This window comes from Jaculus jaculus, chromosome 18, assembly GCF_020740685.1.
Source record: "Jaculus jaculus isolate mJacJac1 chromosome 18, mJacJac1.mat.Y.cur, whole genome shotgun sequence".
Taxonomy (NCBI): Eukaryota; Metazoa; Chordata; class Mammalia; order Rodentia; family Dipodidae; genus Jaculus; species Jaculus jaculus.
Window position 1 is genome coordinate 32,443,971 of NC_059119.1, and position 20,111 is coordinate 32,464,081.

Genomic DNA, 20,111 nt, shown 5'->3' on the forward strand with positions numbered 1-20,111 from the left:
CACGACGGAAAGGGAGCACGCTCGGACGGAACGACTCGGGGAACCGTTAGCGGCCTAGTTTGGCTAGAAGCTAGACCGGAAGGGTAAGTGGGAAGTACAAGATAAGGTTGAATAACTTGACAACCATCAAATCATGTTTTTATTCCATACTATAACATTTGGAACTTTTCCTAAGGGCAATAGCTAAACCAATGGCAAAGTAAATGACAAGACTTCTAAAATGGCACCTGTCAGGTGACACGCTGTGAAGTGGAACTGCTTAACCTCAGCTACATGAGTCTGCTTTATCTGGCCATGAAGCAACAAGGTGACCAGGCCCGTGTTTCCCAAGGAGAGCACAGAGCGCAGGCTGCGAGCTTCCCAGGAATGGCAGACCTGAATACAGTGCTGAGCCAGGGGAAAGGGCAGAAAGACTCTGAGTTTCTCAAAAGTCTGTGAACATAAATAAATGTGCAGCAAGCCTATCATTCACTAGAAAAGCTTGTTTTCACACTTGATGTAATAAAATATTTAATGTAGAACCTAATCACAAAGCAAAGGAAAGGGACAGCATTTGACATTTACAGCTTATTGCAGAAATCAATTTAAATTTAATCCGTACATTTTGGCAACATACCTTCTTTTAGTTCTCTAGTTATGCTTTTTTCCAACTCCCGCTGCATCTAAAACAAGATAAATATTGCTTATAATATTTATTTTTTAAATTTATTTATTTGTTTGCAAGCAGAAAGAGAGAGGGGGGAGAGACAAGAGGGAGAGAGACAAACTCTAGATGCATGCACCACTTATTCGTGCATCTGGCTTTATGTGGGTACTGGGGAATAGAACTTGGGTCATTAGGCTTTGCAGCCAAGTGCCTTAATGGCTGAGCCATCTCTCCAGCCCACTTATGCTATTTAAATTAAATAAGAAACATTATCATGGGAATGATATGGCACTTAGAAAATATGGTCTTTAAGGAACTTTTTTTTTTCTTAAGTAAGGAACATTTTTAAGCTTATATCAAACTTTTTTTTTTTTTTTTTTTGAGGTAGGTTCTCACTCTAGCCCAGGCTGACCTAGAATTCACTATGTTGTCTCAGGGTGGCCTTGAACTCATGGCGATCCTCCTACCTCTGCCTCCCGAGCATTGAGATTAAAGGTGAGTGCCATCACACCCAGTGATGACTGTTTTTAAAAAGTCATATAACTAGGGGCTGGAGGGATGGCTCAGCAGTTTGCTTGCAAATCCTGACTGCCTGGGTTTGACTCCCCAGTACACATGTAAAGCCAGATGCACAAACTGGCGCATGTGCCTGGAGTTTGGTTCGTGGCAGGAGATACTGGCATGCCTATACAACACTCATATGTTCTGTCAAATAAATCAAAATCACATAACTATTATAAAGTCCTATTAATATTATATTCAGGTTACAGAGAACATGCATATTTAATGCTGCTTAGATTAATCTAATAAAAAGTACAATTAATATTTATTTATTTTTTTATGAGAGAGAGCCAGCGAGATGGGGGAAGGAGGAGAACTGGTGCACCAGGGCCTCCAGCCACTGTAATAAAACTGCAGACGCGTGTGCCACCTTGTGCACATGTTTGACCTTGTGTGCCTGCAGCACTTGCATTTGGCTTACGTGGGACCTGGAGAATCAAACCTGAGTCCTTAGGCTTTGCAGGCAAGCACCTTAACTGCTAAGCCACCTCTCCAGCTTTATTTATCCATTTAAACACACATTTCAGAAGAGTGATATTTACCTTATTAATACAAAACACACACAAAATCCAACTCCTATCTTACACCTTGTGATTTTCAGCAAAACTCTGCCCCTTATAATTGGTCAGTTTTTCCTTCAAATGAATTTTCTATTAAAAAATTAACATAGATATTGTATACTATTAATATTTCAGCACAGACTTCTAAATACAAAATGAAAAATAAAGTAATATTGTCCTAATGCCATGTGAAAATTCTACGGGCAAAAGACTGACTATGCTATCAAGATCATGACCAAACATGGAGATAAGTTTTCTAAGAAACTTACTGGTAAACTGGGCATGGTCCATGCCTTTAATCCCAGCATTTTAAGGGCTGAGGGAGGGGGATTACCGTGAGTTCAAGGCCATGATAGGGCCACAGAATGAGTTCTAGGTCAGCTTGGACTAGTATCACTCTTTGTCTCAAAACAAAACTTTCCATTTAAAAAAAAAAAAAAACCCAGGAAAATAAAGGGTAGACTTAATTTTCACTCTTGAGCTTCTTTGATTCATGATTTTCTAGAATTAAAAACAAGAAAAACAGCTGGGCATGGTGGCACATGCCATTCATTTCAGCACTCGAGAAGCAGAAGCAGGAGGATCTCTGAGTTTGAGGCCAGCCTGGGACTACAGAGTGAGACCCAGGTCAGCCTGAGCTAGCGTGAGACCCTACCTTGACAAAATCTAACACAAAACACAGGAAGAACAATACGCAGCTCTTTAATTCTAACGCTGACGTCTTTTCGGAAGGCAAAGCCCTATTTTAAAAACATCTGACCAATTAGCTATCTACTTAATTACGTACTGTTAAGAATGCTTCCAGTTACACTGCAAGTATCTCCATGTGCACTGTTTTTATTTATTTTGTACAAAAGCTATTCTCTTACTAATGCCTCAAATTGTAATTTGTGGTGGTAATGACATCATGATGATACCAGATGCCTTTACAAGGTTTAAGAGTGAAGTCACGGCTGGAGAGATGGCATAGCAGTTAAGGCGTTTGCCTGCAAAGCCAAAGGACCTTGGTTCAGTTCCCCAGGACCCCACGTAAGCCAGATGCACAAGGTGGTGGATGTGTCTGGAGTTTGTTTGCAGTGGCTGGTGTGCCCATTCTCTCTCTTTCTCTCTCTCAAATAAATGAATAAAAACTTTTTTTTTTTTTAAAAGAGTGAAGACAGATTTCTGACAGCTTTCCCATTTCGAGAGACTTTTTCTCTTATCATTTGTGACAAGTGTATCACAGAAACATTTCGTAAAAGTAACAGTTAATTCCAGGGTGAGAGAAGCAGCTGAAAGGTAGAGTGTTTGACCAGCACACACACAGCCTTGGGTTCAACGACCACGCCATAAGACAACAAGGCAGAATCAACAATGGCACCAACCAGAAACCCTCCTGTGTGACAACTTGACACTAGATAAGGGTTCCTTGAAAACCTTCAGTTAAAGAACTTAATATTACTACTGACAAATGCTATGTAAAATGGCAACCACACTTCTACAACACTTAAGCAATTATCAGTGCAATGTTACCTTTCTCCTCAAAGCTCTTCTAAATAGGAACTTCCTATATATTTTGTTCATATCGTATATCTACATACCTTCATAATACTTAAATTCTGCTTAGATAAAAAATGAAATACCACTTAAATATTATTTACTTTTGTACTTTTAAAAACATTCCCTTTTCTTTGGTGCTTAAAACTGAATTCAGGGTCTCTCACACATTAAACAAACATGCACTCTACCACTGAGCTACAACTCCAGCCCTATACTTAAGGCATAGTAACTATCTAGAACATAACGTGTGGGCTGGAGAGGTGGCTTAGCGGTTAAGGCACTTATCTGCAAAGACAAAGGACCCAAGTTTGATCCCCAGGACCTACCTAAGCCAGGTGCACAAGGTGGTGTGTGCCTGGAGTTCTTCTGCAGTGGCTGAAGGCCCTGGCATGCCCATTCTCTCATTCTATTTGCTTCTTTCTTTCTCTACCTATCTCTCTCAAATAAATAAATAAATAAATAAATAAATAAATAAATAAATAAATAAATAAATAAATAAATAAATGAATGAATGAATAAAAATGTATTTTAACAAAAGAAAACAATGTAGCATAACAATTCCAGTCAAGGTCATTTTTCCCTTTCAGTACCAAGAATTAGGTACTACTATGGCTTTTTTAAGCAAATTGGTTTTAGTTGATGTTCCCCCTTCTTTCCCCTCTCCTTCCTGGGTTCAGATCACATGTTTGCCCTCCTTGCCTTCTCCACTTCCTTGGCACCACCTTTTACCTTCCCTTGTTCCCCTTCTAGTGTTTTAGGCTTTACCCACATTTAATCCCATTTACCTTCCGATCCTGGCACATAATGCTAGAAACTGTTGCTCACATGTGCTGGGTGCTATCCACAGTGAGTCAGTGGGAATGAACCTGTGAGAACTTTCAGATCGACAGACTTGTGTAAAGTAAGCTTCCTGCGGAGTCTCCTGACCCGAGATACGCTGTGATATCCCTTGTGGGTAGGGGACTGAAACTTCCACAGAAGGACATGCTGTGCCTCGAACTCTGACGGGATGTGGAAAGCCCACCGCCTGAGGACTGTGATCCCGACGGGGCTGGGCTCTGGGCAGTGGTGGAGGGCACTGCTGTCTCTAGCTTACAGCTTCTTGCCTCGGCTCTGCAGTGCTCCTCGGTGCTCAGCGCTGCTCTGGCTTTGCCTTTCGCTGCTTAGGACTCTCTCTTTCCCCCGATTCCCTGGGCTGCACCACAGAGCTCATCTGCTGAGACATTTGTGGCAATCCAGCACATGGGGTGGGACTGGCGAGGCTGTTTGGGCCTGGGACGGTTGGGCTTGGGAGTTGGCTATGGGCCCAGGGTGGTCACTGCAAACTGTCTATGGCTGCGGGCATTTGGGGGCCGCCATGTGTATTCACGCTGACAAATATTAAATGACTGCTTATAAATCCCCTATTTTTCCATTGCCACACAGCTTCCTTATATTTCCCTTAATAGAAATGCAGACCTGGCCTTTAGGAACACGGCTTAATATGATGCTTGGTACGAGTTATGAAAGGAAAGATGGGAAAAATGTTTTGGTGACACTAAGCATCGTCCTAGTCTGTTAGACAAAGGCTCAAGGGCGTTTGAAGAGCACAGAGAACAGCGAGGGGAAGTAAGACTGCAAGCCAGGCATGGTGGCACACATCTGTGAGCGCAGTGCCCTAGAAAGCGGAGGCACAGCCTGCACTGCAGAGAGATCCTGTCACAAAACAAACTCCCGAGACCCTCCTCAATGTTGCCAGAAGAGAAAAATTTCCAAAGTTGTTAGTCTTCGTTTGATGTTTAACATTAACTTGAAATCTATATTAGCTCTTTATGAAGGAAAATACTTAATAACTCTTCCTTCCTTTTAGTTATTATTTTTAGTTGAGTATTATTTCAGATGGTAGAGAAATTTTAAGCTAGCCTTCATAAGGGGAGCATGTCTGCAACTTCATTCATATTTTTCAGTTTATCAAAAATATAGGAAAATAGGGCTAAGGACATGGCTCAGCAGTTAAAGATGCTTGCTTGCAAAGCTGGACTTACTTCCCCAGCACTCACATAAAGCCAGAGGCACAAGGGGGCCATGCATCTGGAGCTTGTTTGCAGAGGTAAAGGGCCTTCGTCTGCCTAGTCTATCTTTATAAATGAATACTTTTTTTAATTGAGAAAGGCATGAAAGTTGGAAAAAATAATCCCTAATTCCTACAAAAGGCACAACCAAGGCTCAGAGATAATTATAGCTTGGGTGAGGTCAAGAACAGACTGTCAGTTTTATTCCTAAGGCTGGGTTTCTTTTTTTTTTTTTTTAAATTTTTTTTAAATTTTTTATTTATTTATTTGAGAGTGACAGACACAGAGAGAAAGACAGATAGAGGGAGAGAGAGAGAATGGGCGCGCCAGGGCTTCCAGCCTCTGCAAACGAACTCCAGACGCGTGCGCCCCCTTGTGCATCTGGCTAACGTGGGACCTGGGGATCCGAGCCTCGAACTGGGGTCCTTAGGGTTCACAGGCAAGCGCTTAACCGCTAAGCCATCTCTCCAGCCCAAGGCTGGGTTTCTATATTTCAGGATTTCATTTCAGGTTTAAAATGTAGCACAAAGACCATGTGCTTGTAAAACATTATCATGTAGCTCAATAGTGCTTTCACATGAGATATAAAAACATAACTCTCTAATAAACTCCAAGTGTAAAGTTGTAATTAAAAATAAAGCAATTCAAATATTATTCCTATGTTAAGTACCCTCAATTTATACAGTACAAAAAATCTAAACCACATAACAGAAAATCTTAACAGAAAAATTTTAGGTGACCCAAACTGAAATTAAGAAAATTCTTCCTTAAGACAAAACCAAATCTATAATCCCAGCATGCCTAAGCCGAGATGGGAAGCAGAGACGGGAAACCTTCTGGAAGCTTGTGGACCAACTAGGCTGGTGAATGAGGCGGTGAAACACGAGAGGCCCTGCTTTTCAAAGAGGTGGAGGTAAGGACCGAGATCTCAGCTTGTCCTTGAGCTCCAAACATGCACAGTGGGGTGTGCACCTGTGCTCACACATGTACATGCATAACAACACGCGCCACGGGGTGTGCACCTGCACACACACACATACATGCATAACAACACGCGCCACGGGGTGTGCACCTGCACACACACACGCACATGCATAACAACACGCGCCACGGGGTGTGCACCTGTATTCACAGACACACATGCACATGTATCATATACACACATAACATGCACCATGGGGTGTGCACCTGTGCTCACACACACATCATAGCACACACACAAAAATTTTACAAGAACTTGTTTCTGGAAGCAGGGTAGAATGGCCTAGTGGATAAATGCTTGCCTTTCAAGCATGAGGACAGAGTTTGGATACCCAGCACTCACACAGATGCTAGACGGGCATGGTGGTCACCTGTAATCCCAGCCCTCAGGAGGTGGAGGAAAGGGATCCACAAGGCAAACTGGCTGCTAGACGGGCATGGTGGTCACCTGTAATCCCAGCCCTCAGGAGGTGGAGGAAAGGGATCCACAAGGCAAACTGACTCAGTGGACTAGCTGAGTGGGTGAGCGGGAGCCCGCTCAGTCAGAGACTCTACTTCACTCAATCAAGAGTAACTGAGGGAGGCCGGGAGTGGTGGCGCACGCCTTTAATCCCAGCACTCAGGAGGCAGAGGGGGGGGATCATCATGAGTTCGAGGCCACCCTGAGACCACAGTGAACTCCAGGTCAGCCTGGGCCAGAGTGAGACTCTACCTTGAAAAACCGGAAGAGTAACTGAGGGGCTGGAGAGATGGCTTTGCGGTTAAGGCTCTTGCCTGTGAAGACCAAGGACCCAGATTGACTCTCCAGAACCCACGTAAGCCAGATACACAAGGTGACACACGTGCACGAGGCGGTGCATGCATCTGGAGTTCGCTTGCAGTGGCTAAGGCCCTGGCGCTCCCGTCTCTCAAACTCTCATAAAAACCAGAGTGACTGAGGAAGACAACCGATGTCAACCCTCCACACTACATACACATACATGTGCACTCATGCAAAGTACGCCTACACACGTATGAATACACATGCACACACACTACACACATCTACATATGCAAAACAGAACTCTTCTTTCTCTAGCTACCTTGCATATTTTTTTACCAATTTCTCATCATATATTGGGGCAAACAAAGACTTGGGCTTAATTTCAATTATAATTTAAATGTAGGCAAAAATGATAAAGAGCCTTCATTTCCCTTTATGTTCTCATTAGTTTCCTTTTGAGAGGTGAGAAGGTTTACCTGAGAGGCGATGAATTATCAGTTACAGTGATCCAGTCTGCCACTGCTGAGATCACTTTCAGATCGTCAGAAATGGGTTCTTGCTAGGAGTGAAACCACGTGGTGGGAGGGGATATGGAGCTGTACATGGGATTCTGAAGGGGAAGACGAGGGCTGATTTGTTAGGAGCTGTTAGACAAAGGCTCTTTTTTTTTTTCTTTAAAGAGGCAGAGAGAGAGCGGGGGTGGGGGGGCATGCCAGGGACTCCAGCCATTGCAAATGAACTCCAGACAAATGTGCCACCTTGTGCATCTGGCTTACATGGGTCCTGGGGAATTGAACTGAGGTCCTTTGGCATTGTAGGTAAATGCCTTAATCACTAAACCATCTCTCTAGGCCCTAGACAAAGACTCTTTGACATCACTGCCACCTTAGCCATTAGTCATTCAAGTGAAGCCAAGATAGAGACATAAGTTAACTCAGTCTAGATTAAAAAACTATTATAATAGCATTAAACATAGTAGAGCAATAAACACATTTTATAAAAACTGAAATTAAAGATATCATGAACAAAACAGTAATATACACATATACAAGCACATATACACACATCGTAACACACACCACAGGATGTGCACCTGTACTCACGCATGTACACGCATCATAACACACACCACAGGAAAGTGGAGAAACATTTTAATGTAAAACTAAAATTAAAACATTACACATTTAATTAATGAAAAGCAATTACCACAGATTCCTTTCAGTAATAAATAACCTCGTATGGTTAAATGTTTAGATCTCACGGCTCACCTGTGGCTAGGAGTGGGAAACATGGCAGTGCGGGAAGTCACTTAGCAGGTGTGCCGCAGCACCTCCAAGCACACCTTGAGTTACAGGTGGCCATTTTCATTTCGCAAATCTGCTTTGAGCAGAGTGTTTACAAGAAACTTACAATGAACTGGTTTAGTAAACTTTATTAAACAAAACAAATGAGTTACCTATTAAAAATGAGAGCTCCAGGTATTTCAAAATTAGTAAATTTTGTTTTCTTTACTAACACTGATTACTGTACTGTTATGATGCGTTAAGTCACTGAAGTAGCTCAGTATAGACCAGCAATAAGTATTATATCAGAAATCTGAAATCCAAACCAACTAGATGATATGACTAACCTGGGTCAGGTAGTTCTCTATTCTTTTATTTGATGGCTGTAGGTTTGAGGTAGGAACCACCAAGTTTTCTCTTGGAATAAAACTTCCCTTGTATACCAAACCATTATGAAGATTTCCAATACAAGGGCATTCGACCACAGGCCTTGTACTCAGAGTGCTGAGGAGAGATCTGTTCTGCTGCTCCTCTAGGAGGAGTTTGGCACTGGTCTCCTCTAGCTTCTCACTAGTCCTGGGAAGATTACAAAAGGAAAATACTCAGTGTCTGTATTATCAGATTATATATATTATAATTTCCCTAAATAATTTCTATATTATATGCATTTAAAAAGTTCCATATGTAGGCTGGAGAGATGGCTTAGCGGTTAAGTGCTTGCCTGTGAAGCCTAAGGACCCTGGTTCGAGGCTCGGTTCCCCAGGTCCCACGTTAGCCAGATGCACAAGGGGGCGCACGCGTCTGGAGTTCGTTTGCAGAGGCTGGAAGCCCTGGTGCGCCCATTCTCTCTCTCTCCCCCTATCTGTCTTTCTCTCTGTGTCTGTTGCTCTCAAATAAATAAATAAAAAAAATTAAAAAAAAAATAAATAAAAACTTTCTAAAAAAATAAATAAATAAATAAAAAGTTCCATATGAGTGAATGAAATTTCCCAAACACTGTCTTAACACAGAAAATAAGTTAGAGAGCACCCACCAGAAATCACAGGTTTAAAATTATTCTCCAGAAGTACATATAGGAGGAGTCCTGACTGACAGGCAACTCAAACAAAGTGGGAGGGATAACAACAGTTGTTAAGGGGCCCGAGTTGAAGGCTCGCAAAGCATGCCGCCCATCTCTCTCTTGTTATGGGATCCAGTGTCACAAAAGTGAGACCACTGATTCATGAGACCACTGACTCATGTGAGGCAAAGTTTTATGGGGCTGGAGAGATGGCTTAGTGGTAAAGGTGTTTGCGTGCAACTGGTTTGATTTTCCAGGACTCACGTAAGCCGGATGCACAAGGGGATGCATGCATCTGGAGTTCATTTGCAGTGGCTGGCACACCCATTCTTCCCTTCTCTCTCTTTCTCTCAAATAAATAAATAAAATATAAAAAGAAGTTTAGAAAAAAGATAGAAAAGAAAAAGAAAAAAGAAACTGGTACACCAGGTCTGCATCCCACAGGTCAGGATTTCAGGGTGCAGCCTTGAGCTGCTGGGAGTGTCAGCTTTTACTGGAAAAAAACCAAGATGTTCATTGTAAAAACAGGAAGGAAGTCAAAACACAAAGTTAGGTGGAACCGAGGCAAGAAACATTCTATGCGATGTATCACAAAGGTATTCAGAAACAGAGAGGTGCAGGAAGGTCAGGGGTCATCCCATTTCTTAGACAACAGAAAACACCTGCATTTTGCCTTAAGGCTAAAACTTCTCCTGTATCTGTCAGGAAGATCACCTTGGGTGGTGGCCTCCACTGCGTGTGCATAAGGCAAGGGCTGCTCAGGAGGATGTTTCACCAGGTCTGCTGTGTCCCTTACATGCCATTTTCCACTCTCTCTCAAATAAATGACTAAATAACAATATTTTTTAAAAATGGTTGTCAATATGTGCAGACTAACAAATACACTGCCGCCTTCCTTCTGGGAAGGCTCTGCTTGTGATCCGAGGACATCGTTGGAAACACTTGTGCTTATGTGTAGCATGATGGATGCATAACATGTCTCACTAGAGACACTGCTTTAACATGAATAAATACACAAAAGCATTATGTTTTGCTCCTTGAATACATGTCATTTAAAAAACAAAAGGAATATTTGGAAAGACTTGAATTTAGCAAGCCAGTTTTGGGATTAAAAACCATGCTTCAAAAGCATTTTTAGCTGGGCGTGGTGGGACACGCCTTTAGCCCCAGCACTTGGGAGGGGGATTACCATGGGTTTGAGGCCACCTTGAGATTACAGAGTGAATTCCAGGTCAGCCTGGGCTAGAAAAAGATCCTGCCTTAAAAATTTTTTTTTAAATTAGAAATAAATAAATAAAAATAAAAAAGTTTTGCTCTGTCTAGTAGGAGAAATTAAGCATTTGACACCAAAAAGTAATTCAGAATAATAATCTTTCTTGGAAAATAAAATAGGTAAGCTGGTAAACTGAAAAAACAAACCGAAGCAGCTCGAAGGCAGTGAACTCATATCATTACCGAGGCATCAGACGCAGGGCCTGTCCTTTAACCTTTCACAACCCCCTACACATTGACCAAGGAGCTCTTTTTAAACATGTTGAAAATTACACTTTCCTTTAGTCTTGTGTTAACATTTCCCTATATCACAAGTATACCTTTATTTAAATTAGAAAAACTGTGAATTACAGTTTGCCTCCAGTAATCTCCAGTGGTAATTCCAAAGATCACTATCAGGTCAAATATAATTATTAGAGGACTCCCTGAAGACTGAGTTGTAATCTCCTCCCATTCCCCTCCCTAACAGTTCAACTTATTAATATTTCTATGTGAGGGAATTCAGACAAGCAATTCTAAAATAGTACAACTGTCATTATAGAAGTTTAACTATATGAGAACAAAAAATATATACAATTACCCTGCACTAATGTTTTAAAGTTTACTTGCTAACATATATTTTCTAAAATTATATTGCCTTAGTTAGCTTTCATATCCTATTCATCTCATAAACCTCATTAAAAATTATGCTGTAGACAAATTAGTGAGCTTATTTTCTATGATTCTATGTTATAACTTACTTGTTTAGTTTACTTGACAGTGACTTCCTTATTCTGAATTCTTCTACATGGAGTTGCTTATACTTTTCTAGTTCGAATTTATGAAAATCTTCTTGAGCTTTCATTTTAGCGAGTTCAGATTCCAGGTCTTTAATTCTTAGTTCCATCTGGTTTCTTATTGAAGCATTGTTATTCTCTCTTAACTGTTCTAAGCTTTCTTGAGATGTTGCTTGTGTCTGAAGAAAATTAAAAAGATATACTCTTAAAAAATTGTTACACAAATAACTGCATATTTGTTGCCTTTAGCTTTTTTTTTTAGTTCACAGACCAATTTTATGTGAAAATAGATGCTGATGTTGTAACATGGAATGTTTATCAACTATATTAATTATGAATTTATATTAATTATGAATTTAAAAATAATCTTTTTCTTCTGTATTTACTTATTTTCAGTCCTGAGAATCAAACCCAGGGCCTGATACATACTGGATGAACACTACCATGAACTGTAACCCCAGTAATGTATTCCAACAACAAAATCTGTTCAAAAACTTAAAAACTGAATGGTATAGCTTAATAACAACTCAAGAATATGGTGTGTTTTCTAAATCACAATGCTTCTTTTCCTTTTAATAATCTTATTTTATGCTAACTAGCTTAAAAGTTCAAGTCACATGATTCTCTATTTTTCAAAAAAATATCTATTTCTTTATGAGAAAGAGACAGAGAGAAAGAGAGAATGGGCACTCTAGCCACTACATACGAACTCCAGACACACGTGCCCTCTTGTGCATCTGGCTTACGTGGGTCCTGGGGTATCGAACCTGGGTCCTTAGGCTTCACAGGCCAATCCTGTAACCGCTATGCCATTTTCCCAGTCCCCATGATTCTCTATTTTAAAAGATCAATTGAATTATAATAATAATGAACACAAATACTTAGAAACTGATGCCACCTTTCCTCTAAAATCTATGGAAGAAACTGTACAGGAGAAATATACAGGAGTGTACCCTAAGTGTCATTAGCATTGAGATGCACTAAAGTGAATTACAAATAAATTAACCTGTAGAAAGAGATTGACTTGCTTTAGCTTTTCCACTAGATCTTGTTTTGCTCTTTCTTCAACTTCCCGTTTATAGTGTTCTACTTGTCCGTATTCTATCATATTTTCTTCTATGTGGCTTTTGAGGTTTACCACTTCTTGTTCCAATTTCTTTTTATTCTTCTCTAGTTTTTCACATTTCTTTTGTACAGTTTTCATAGACAGCAATTCCTGTTGAAGAAGCTGATTTCTTTTATCCAGATGGAGATATTTTGAAGATGTGGTTTCTAGTTTTGCTGTGAGGTCATCAACCTGCATGAAGAGAACAATGTCATTGCTAGCAAAGAAAGATGGCCAAGACCAGTGCAGTATTGAGCTAATTAGGAAAGGTCAGTTATAATAAAATGCAATCTGCACTGGTTTCTTAGAATGTGTGGCCCCTCAATTACTCAGAAAATCAATACTTTATGGCCAAGAGTCACAAAAAATTCTTTACAATGATTATTTAGTCACAAAACCTTAGCACTAATTTTAGATTTGTTTTTACACGATTGTTTTATATTTTGTTTTCAAAATGACTCCTTAAGTCAACACCTAGTAGAAAGTCCAGTAGAAAGTTATTCCTTCCTCCATCTTAACTTCCCATAATTTTTTCTAAATATTTAATTTTTACTTATTTATTTTACACAGGGAAAGATGCAGAATGAGAGTGAGAGAGAGAGACAGACACTGCATCTTTTCTTTTAGACTAGTTAGCGAGTGCAGCAGAAAGGACCTAGGAAAGAGCCTAAAGGCCTACCAGGGGAAGCTTGGGGCCTGTTGTAATTAACTTCTTTTTTTTTTTTTAAATTTTTTATTTATTTATTTGAGAGTGACAGACACAGAGAGAAGGACAGATAGAGGGAGAGAGAGAGAATGGGCGCGCCAGGGCTTCCAGCCTCTGCAAACGAACTCCAGACGCGTGCGCCCCCTTGTGCATCTGGTTAACGTGGGACCTGGGGAACCGAGCCTCGAACTGGGGTCCTTAGGCTTCACAGGCAAGCGCTTAACCGCTAAGCCATCTCTCCAGTCCTGTAATTAACTTCTTGTTGCTGGCAGCAAGTACCAGACCTTAAATAGTTTATGGGAGGAAAGGGCTTATTTTGGCTGACAGACTCAAGGGGGAGCTCCACGATGGCAGGGGACACGTGACACGAGTGTGTTGACACAACCTCCTGGCCAACATCAACAGGCGTGCCTGCCAAACTCTGTGAAGAAGAAATCTGTCTATACAGCCATGAGCCCATCCCCACTCACTGGCCCCCAGAGGATCCAGTTCCCGCACTGCCACCAGCTGAGGACCAAGCATCTGACCACGTAAATTTATGGGGACACCTGAATCAACAGCCACTGTGCCCCTGAAAAAACCTGACAGCAATAAATGATTCTGAATCCTTGGAGAATTGCTGTTGCAGAGTGGCTGGAAGTAACACTGACATGAGCTACACTGAAGAAAGACCTCCAGACATACAGGGACTAAAACGAGGCTCAACGCCTTTCTCTTAATTGCAGCCAGTCCACATGCCAAATTGCCATAATGCTAAAATCAGTGTCACCTAAGGGAAGATCAAATCCAGGCACTTACCTGGTCAAATTATGAGGCAAACAACATGACTGTAAAACCAGTTACTAACACTTCCAAATGACTTAAGGTGGCGCCTCATATTTTTTAAGACTTTTTTTTTTTTTTTTTTTTTTTTTTTTTGAGGTAGGGTCTTGCTCTAGCCCAGTCTGACCTGGAACTCACTATGTAGTCTCAGGCTGGCTTCGAACTCACAGTGATCCTCCTTCCTCTGCCTCTTGAGTGCTGGGATTAAAGGTGTGTGCCACCACACCCAGCTCTACTTAAGATCCTTAAGGGCACAAAATTCTCAAGGGTACTGTCTGAAAGCTTATCTCAAAAGATTGTGAGGGCTGGAGAGATAGCTTAGTGGTTAAGGCATTATGAGATTTAAGGATCCAGGTTCAACTCCCCAGATCCCACATAAGCCAGAAACACAAGGTGACGTGTGTGCAAGGTCGCACATGTGCACAAGGTGGCGCACATGTGCACAAGGTGGCGCACATGTCTGGAATTTGGTCATAGTGGCTGGAGGCCCCGGGGCATCAATTCTCTCTCATAAGTAAACAATCTAATGGGCTTGCCTCCTAAAAAAGATTGGTTAAAATGGTCTCTAGTGGGCTGGAGGGATGGCTTAGTGATTAAGGTGCTTGCCTACAAAGCCAAAGGGCCCAGGTTTGATTCCTCAGGACCCACATAAGCCAGATGCATAGGGTGGTGCACGCGTCTGGAGTTTGTTTGCAGTGGCTGGAGGCCCGGGCGCGCCCATTCTCTCTTACTCTATCTGCCCCCTTTTCTCTCTGTCTCTCACAAATAAATAAAAATAAATTTTAGAGCCAGGCGTGGTGGCACACACCTTTAATCCTAGCACTCAGGAGGCAGAGGTAGGAGGACTGCCACTGTGAGTTTGAAGCCAGCCTGAGAAAAACAAACAAAAATCAAAACAAAACAAAATTTAAAAAGAATCTACTAATGATGTGAATCCCAATCAAGTTTATAGAAAACTCAAAGTTCTAAAAAGAAATGCAGAAACAAAAACATTGTTTGCAAGACTAGATTAAAAGAGACAGACCCAGACAGTAAAACTGGAAAGAGAGCGAGCGAGGGGCCTTGAGCCTCAGAGGCTCTGGGAGAACAAAGCAGACTAATGACAGGACGCAGGGCAGATAGGCCATTTCTTTTGAAAAGCACAAAACACATAGCTCAGGGGCAGAGGAGAGTCAGAGATCAGGACTAATTCTTTTTATTCCTTAAAATATTTTATTTACTTATTTGCAAGCAGAGACAGAGGAGAGAAAAAGAAAGGGAAAGGGTATGCCAGGGCCTTCAGCCGCTGTAAACTCCAGACACATATGCCATTTTGTGCGTCAGGCTTTATGTGGGTACTGGGAATCCAGGTCATCAGGCTTTGCAAGCAAGTGCCGTAATGGCTGAGCCATCTCTCCAGCCCTGGAACTAAATTTTAATCAAAGAAGAGGAAGCCACAGAACAGTTTCCCCTTGGTTTTGGCAATCTGGCATGATTATGAGGTGGATGGTAGATAACTTGTCTCTAGTTTTGAAGACTTTGTAAGAAGAGAAACTGTGTTTGATTACTCCAATAATGACAATCTAGGGTCTAATAAGATGGAAAGATCTTATATTTCAAGCCAGAGCCTGATATCATATGAACAGACTTATGGTGGGCATTGAGGGAAAAATAAATTATATGTATTTTATACATATAATACATTTTTAATTTATTTATTTGAGAGAGAGAGAGAGGCACATAGAGAAGGAGGGAGAGAGAATAGGCATGCTAGGGCTTCTAGCTGCTGCAAATGAACTCCAGACGCATGTGCCACCTTGTACATCTGGCTTACATGTATCCTGGGGAATTGAATCTAGGTCCTTTGGTTGTTCAGGCAAGGACCTTAACTGCTAAGCTATCTCTCCAGTACCAATAATTATATATATGTATGTTTGTGTGTGCATGCCAGGGCCTCCAACCACTGCAAACAAACTCTGGACGCTTGCACCAACTTGTGCACTTGGCTTATGTGGGTACTGGGTACTCAAACCTGGGTCTTTAGGCTTCACAGGCAAGCACCTTAACCACTAAGCCATCTCTCCAGCCTACATACACCCTGTTTTTTATTTTCCTAACCAAGGCCCAAACTCAGTCCATATTCTACAGAGTACACCACACACATCCTGCTTCTGCCTTACAAGTGGACAGAAAGAGAAAAAAAGAAGGTTTAATAAACATCTCCCACAGAAATCTGCCACTTATCTGGTTTTAAATATGCTCAGTTCCCAAACAAAAAGGGGTGCCAAGAAGAAAAGGGAACACGAGGAGACAGAGCAGACGACCCCTGCTGGTGGCTGAGAAAGGCAGAAAGGTGGAGGGCAGGCGAGGCACGGTTAAAGCGGGAAAATGGAACACTGCTCCGCGCACCCACCCAGAATCCTGGGCAATGCACCAGAAAGGAGATAGGTGTTTGGGGTGTTTTTGAACACTGCAGAGTCATTCTTGGCCTTTGATTGGGCTGTAACCCAGGAGAAGGCAGAGCTCCTGTAATACGGCGCTTAGGAGAAGGAAAGAAGGCAAAGTGTGTAAAACAGGAGGGGTCCTCAGCAGTTAATTCCAAAACTAACATTTTTAAATTAAAAAAGAACGAACGAAAAAGAATGGACTCTTATTTGTACTAGACTGATTTTATATCATGTCAAGGAGTCAACAGGGAATAATCTGGCCATCAGCAAAACACCCATTCTCTCTATCTGCCTCATTCTCTCTCTCAAATACATAAAAGAGTTACAACTAAAGTTGGACACCCACCCAATACCACAGGTAAAAACAGCTAAATATAAGAAGCTAGAAAACTCTTAGGAAAAAAAGTAGGTTTTGTGTGTGTGTGTGTTGGTACACATGTACATACACGTATGTATGCATGTATGTGTAGGCCAGAGGACCACCTCTGGCGTGGTTCCTCAAGAAGCCTATCATTATCATTACCTCACTCAGCTGTAACTCACTAAGGAGGCTAGACTGGCTGGCCAGCGACACCCAGGGATCCACCTCTCTGCTCCCTTAGCACTGGGCTTACAAAAGGAGGCACACACAGCTGTTTAATGTGGGTTCCAGAGTGAATTCATGCTTGTGTGGTTTGACGGTTAACTCTCTTATGGTCAACTTGACAGGATTTAGCATCACCATGAAAAAAGATTTCAAGGGGATGACCTGAAGGACAGTCTAGCTGAAGTTAGCTGAGGTGGGAGGACCCATCCTGAGTGTGGGTGGCACCAGTCCTTGGGCAGCGGTCCTCGACTGAGTAAACACGAGAAGGCGAGCTGAGCGGCAGCCTACATCACCATTTGCTCCTGTGGACCTAATTCAAGCTCCGGCCACTGCGTCCCTCCTGCCATGGGAGACTACGATCTTGAACTGTAAACCAGAAAATGAGCTTTTCCTTCCTTCAAACTGCTTCCTGTCACAGACCTTTGGTCACAGTAATGACAAAATAACAAATACACACACCATTCACTTTACAAGCTATACTCTCTCCCCAGCCCAAATCTAAGTCTTTGTGATTAGATTTGACACTTTTTTTGGAAAGGCTGAGGGTGGCATACGCCTTCAATGCCAGCACTCGGGAGGCAAAGGTAGGAGGACTGCTGTGAGCTCCAGGCCAATCTGAGACTAGGATGAATTGTAGGTCAGCCTGGGCTAAAGCAAGACCCTGCCTCAAAAACAAAACAAAACAAACAACAACAAAAAGATATGGCAATTAAAATATTATCAAGTAGAAAGGGTGGAGAAAGGAAGGGAGGAGGATACTTAATAGGCTGATATTGTATATATGTAATTACAATGATTGTAATGGGGAGGTAATATGATGGAGAATGGAATTTCAAACAGGAAAGTGTGGGGGTGGGGAGGGAGGGAATTACCATGGGATATATTTTATAATCATGGAAAATGTTAATAAAAATTAAAAAAAATTATCAAGTAGGACAATGGGCGTGGTGGCGCATGCCTTTAATCCCAGCACTCGGGAGGCAGAGGTAGGAGGATTGCCGTGAGTTCAAGGCCACCCTGAGACGACAGAGTGAATTCCAGGTCAGCCTGGACTAGGGTGAGAACCTACCTCGAAAAACCAAAAACAAACAAACAAACAAAATTATTAAGTAGGGTAGACTTTATCAAAATTAAATATGGTTGTGTTGAAAAGACACCCTCAGCAAGCTGAGTAGCAAGAAATATTTGAAAGTCATGTATTTAATAAGATACATGCTGTATCTACAATATATAAAGGACTCTTATACTAAAAAAAAAATTAAAAAAACCATAAACACAATTTGAAATAAAGCCCTTAAAGAGACACTTCTCCAGATACACAAATAATCACAGGGAACACAACGAAAACCACAACCAAATGCCAGTCACACCATTATGATCAAGTATCGCCGGGATGTGGAGAAGTAGACCCCTCACAGGGCGTTGCTGGATTCCAATGGGAAGTAGCCACTTCGGAAATACTGATAGCTCTGGCTTCCACGCGCCTCTGCAGATACGAGCACTGAGCCGAGAGAAATGAAGGCGTGAGGGCGTGCGAGCCAACAGCTGGGCTGGCACAGGGTTGCTAGTAATTACCAGAGTGGAAGCCACCCAAAGCCCGCCAGGTGATGGCGGGTGGACAAGATGCATGCTCACCCCACAGGACAGTGTCCAGCACCAGGACACCCAATGCTGACCCTTCCTACACCAGACATGAGCCGTGACAGTGCAAGGTTGAGTGAAAAAGGCCAGGCCACACATCGTGGGCTCCACGCCCAGGAAACGTCCAGAATAGATAAATGCAGAGACAAAGTAGGCTGTTGAGAAAGGTACAGGGTTCCTTTGTAAAGTGATAGAAATATTCTAAAATTGTGGTGGCTGTTTAATTCTGTGAATATAGTAAAAAGACATCCAATGAATTAAATGGTATATTAATTATGTTTCAACAAAGCTGCTACAAAAAAAAAAAAAAAAGAAAGAACAAAAACAGGATTTGGTACTTGTGATTTGGGATCATGTAATGCTAAATTACAGCCAGAATTCAAGACAAGAGAAAAGCCCCAGTATGGCCTCTTAATAGGAAAAAAAAAAAAAAGCATAATTTTTACTGATACCAAGTCTATAAAATTTTTACAAATTCATGGCTTAATGCATTCATAGACTTACAGTACCCAAAATCAAGTGAATTTTGGTCCCAGATTTGATTAAAATTACCTTGTTTATTAGCACATTAATTGGAATATCCATTTCCAATTGACTGGTTTTAATATCTTGACGGAAACTAAGCTCTCTGCTTTCATATTCATTTAACTTCTTTTCTGCCGTTTTTAAGAGCTTCTTAAATCTGTAAAAATGTACATATTAAGTGAAGCTTTTAAAGAGTAAATATTAATAACTGTTTATAAATACACTGTTATCATATAAAAGAAAAAAATTTAAATGATGATCCTCCCTCATTTGTTTCAATCTAACATTTGAAAGTATTCTAATGAAATTACAATCTTAGGTAAATCTGCCATTTATATATGGAATAAATAAATGTAAGGATAAAGAATTAACACTGTAACCATATATAGAATACTTACAATTAATATCCATTAACATATTCTATGCACATAAAGTATTTAAAGTATATAATATATTCTTATGTTACAGAAAATACTTCTCTTACATATTAGCTATAACCTAGAGATCAGTAATAACCAAAGGGAAGAATGAAGAGAAACATATATGAACACATTAAGCAGATACAAAAAATACACTTTGATCCCTTCTGACCATTGTTTACAAGAAGGAAAGAAAAGAAGCTCAAAAAAATTCAAGGACAAGAAATGTAGTTCCAGGCTGGAAGGATGGTGTAGCAGATAAGGCGCTTGCCTGCAAAGCCTAAGAGCCCATGTTAGACTTTCCAGATTCCACATAAGTCAGATGTATAAAGGTGAGGCAAGTGCAAGATCACACACGCCCACTAGGTGGTGCAAGTGTCTAGAATTTG

At 41.3% G+C, this 20,111-nt stretch overlaps 1 protein-coding gene across 2 annotated transcripts in view; it reads right to left on the reverse strand.

Moving 5' to 3' along the window:
• LOC101601485 (ankyrin repeat domain-containing protein 26) overlaps positions 1-20,111 on the reverse strand; it is a 94,165-nt gene that overhangs the window by 1,060 nt on the left and 72,994 nt on the right. Inside the window, exons 28-32 of one of the 2 annotated variants that reach the window (XM_045137294.1) lie at positions 19,331-19,460; positions 12,499-12,789; positions 11,457-11,671; positions 8,732-8,960; positions 617-662 (exon numbers count right to left, since the gene is read on the reverse strand). In XM_045137294.1, coding sequence (XP_044993229.1) covers positions 617-662; positions 8,732-8,960; positions 11,457-11,671; positions 12,499-12,789; positions 19,331-19,460 — 911 coding nt within the window. The remainder of the gene's footprint in view (positions 1-616; positions 663-8,731; positions 8,961-11,456; positions 11,672-12,498; positions 12,790-19,330; positions 19,461-20,111) is intronic. The other variant, XM_045137295.1, reaches the window with a different exon arrangement.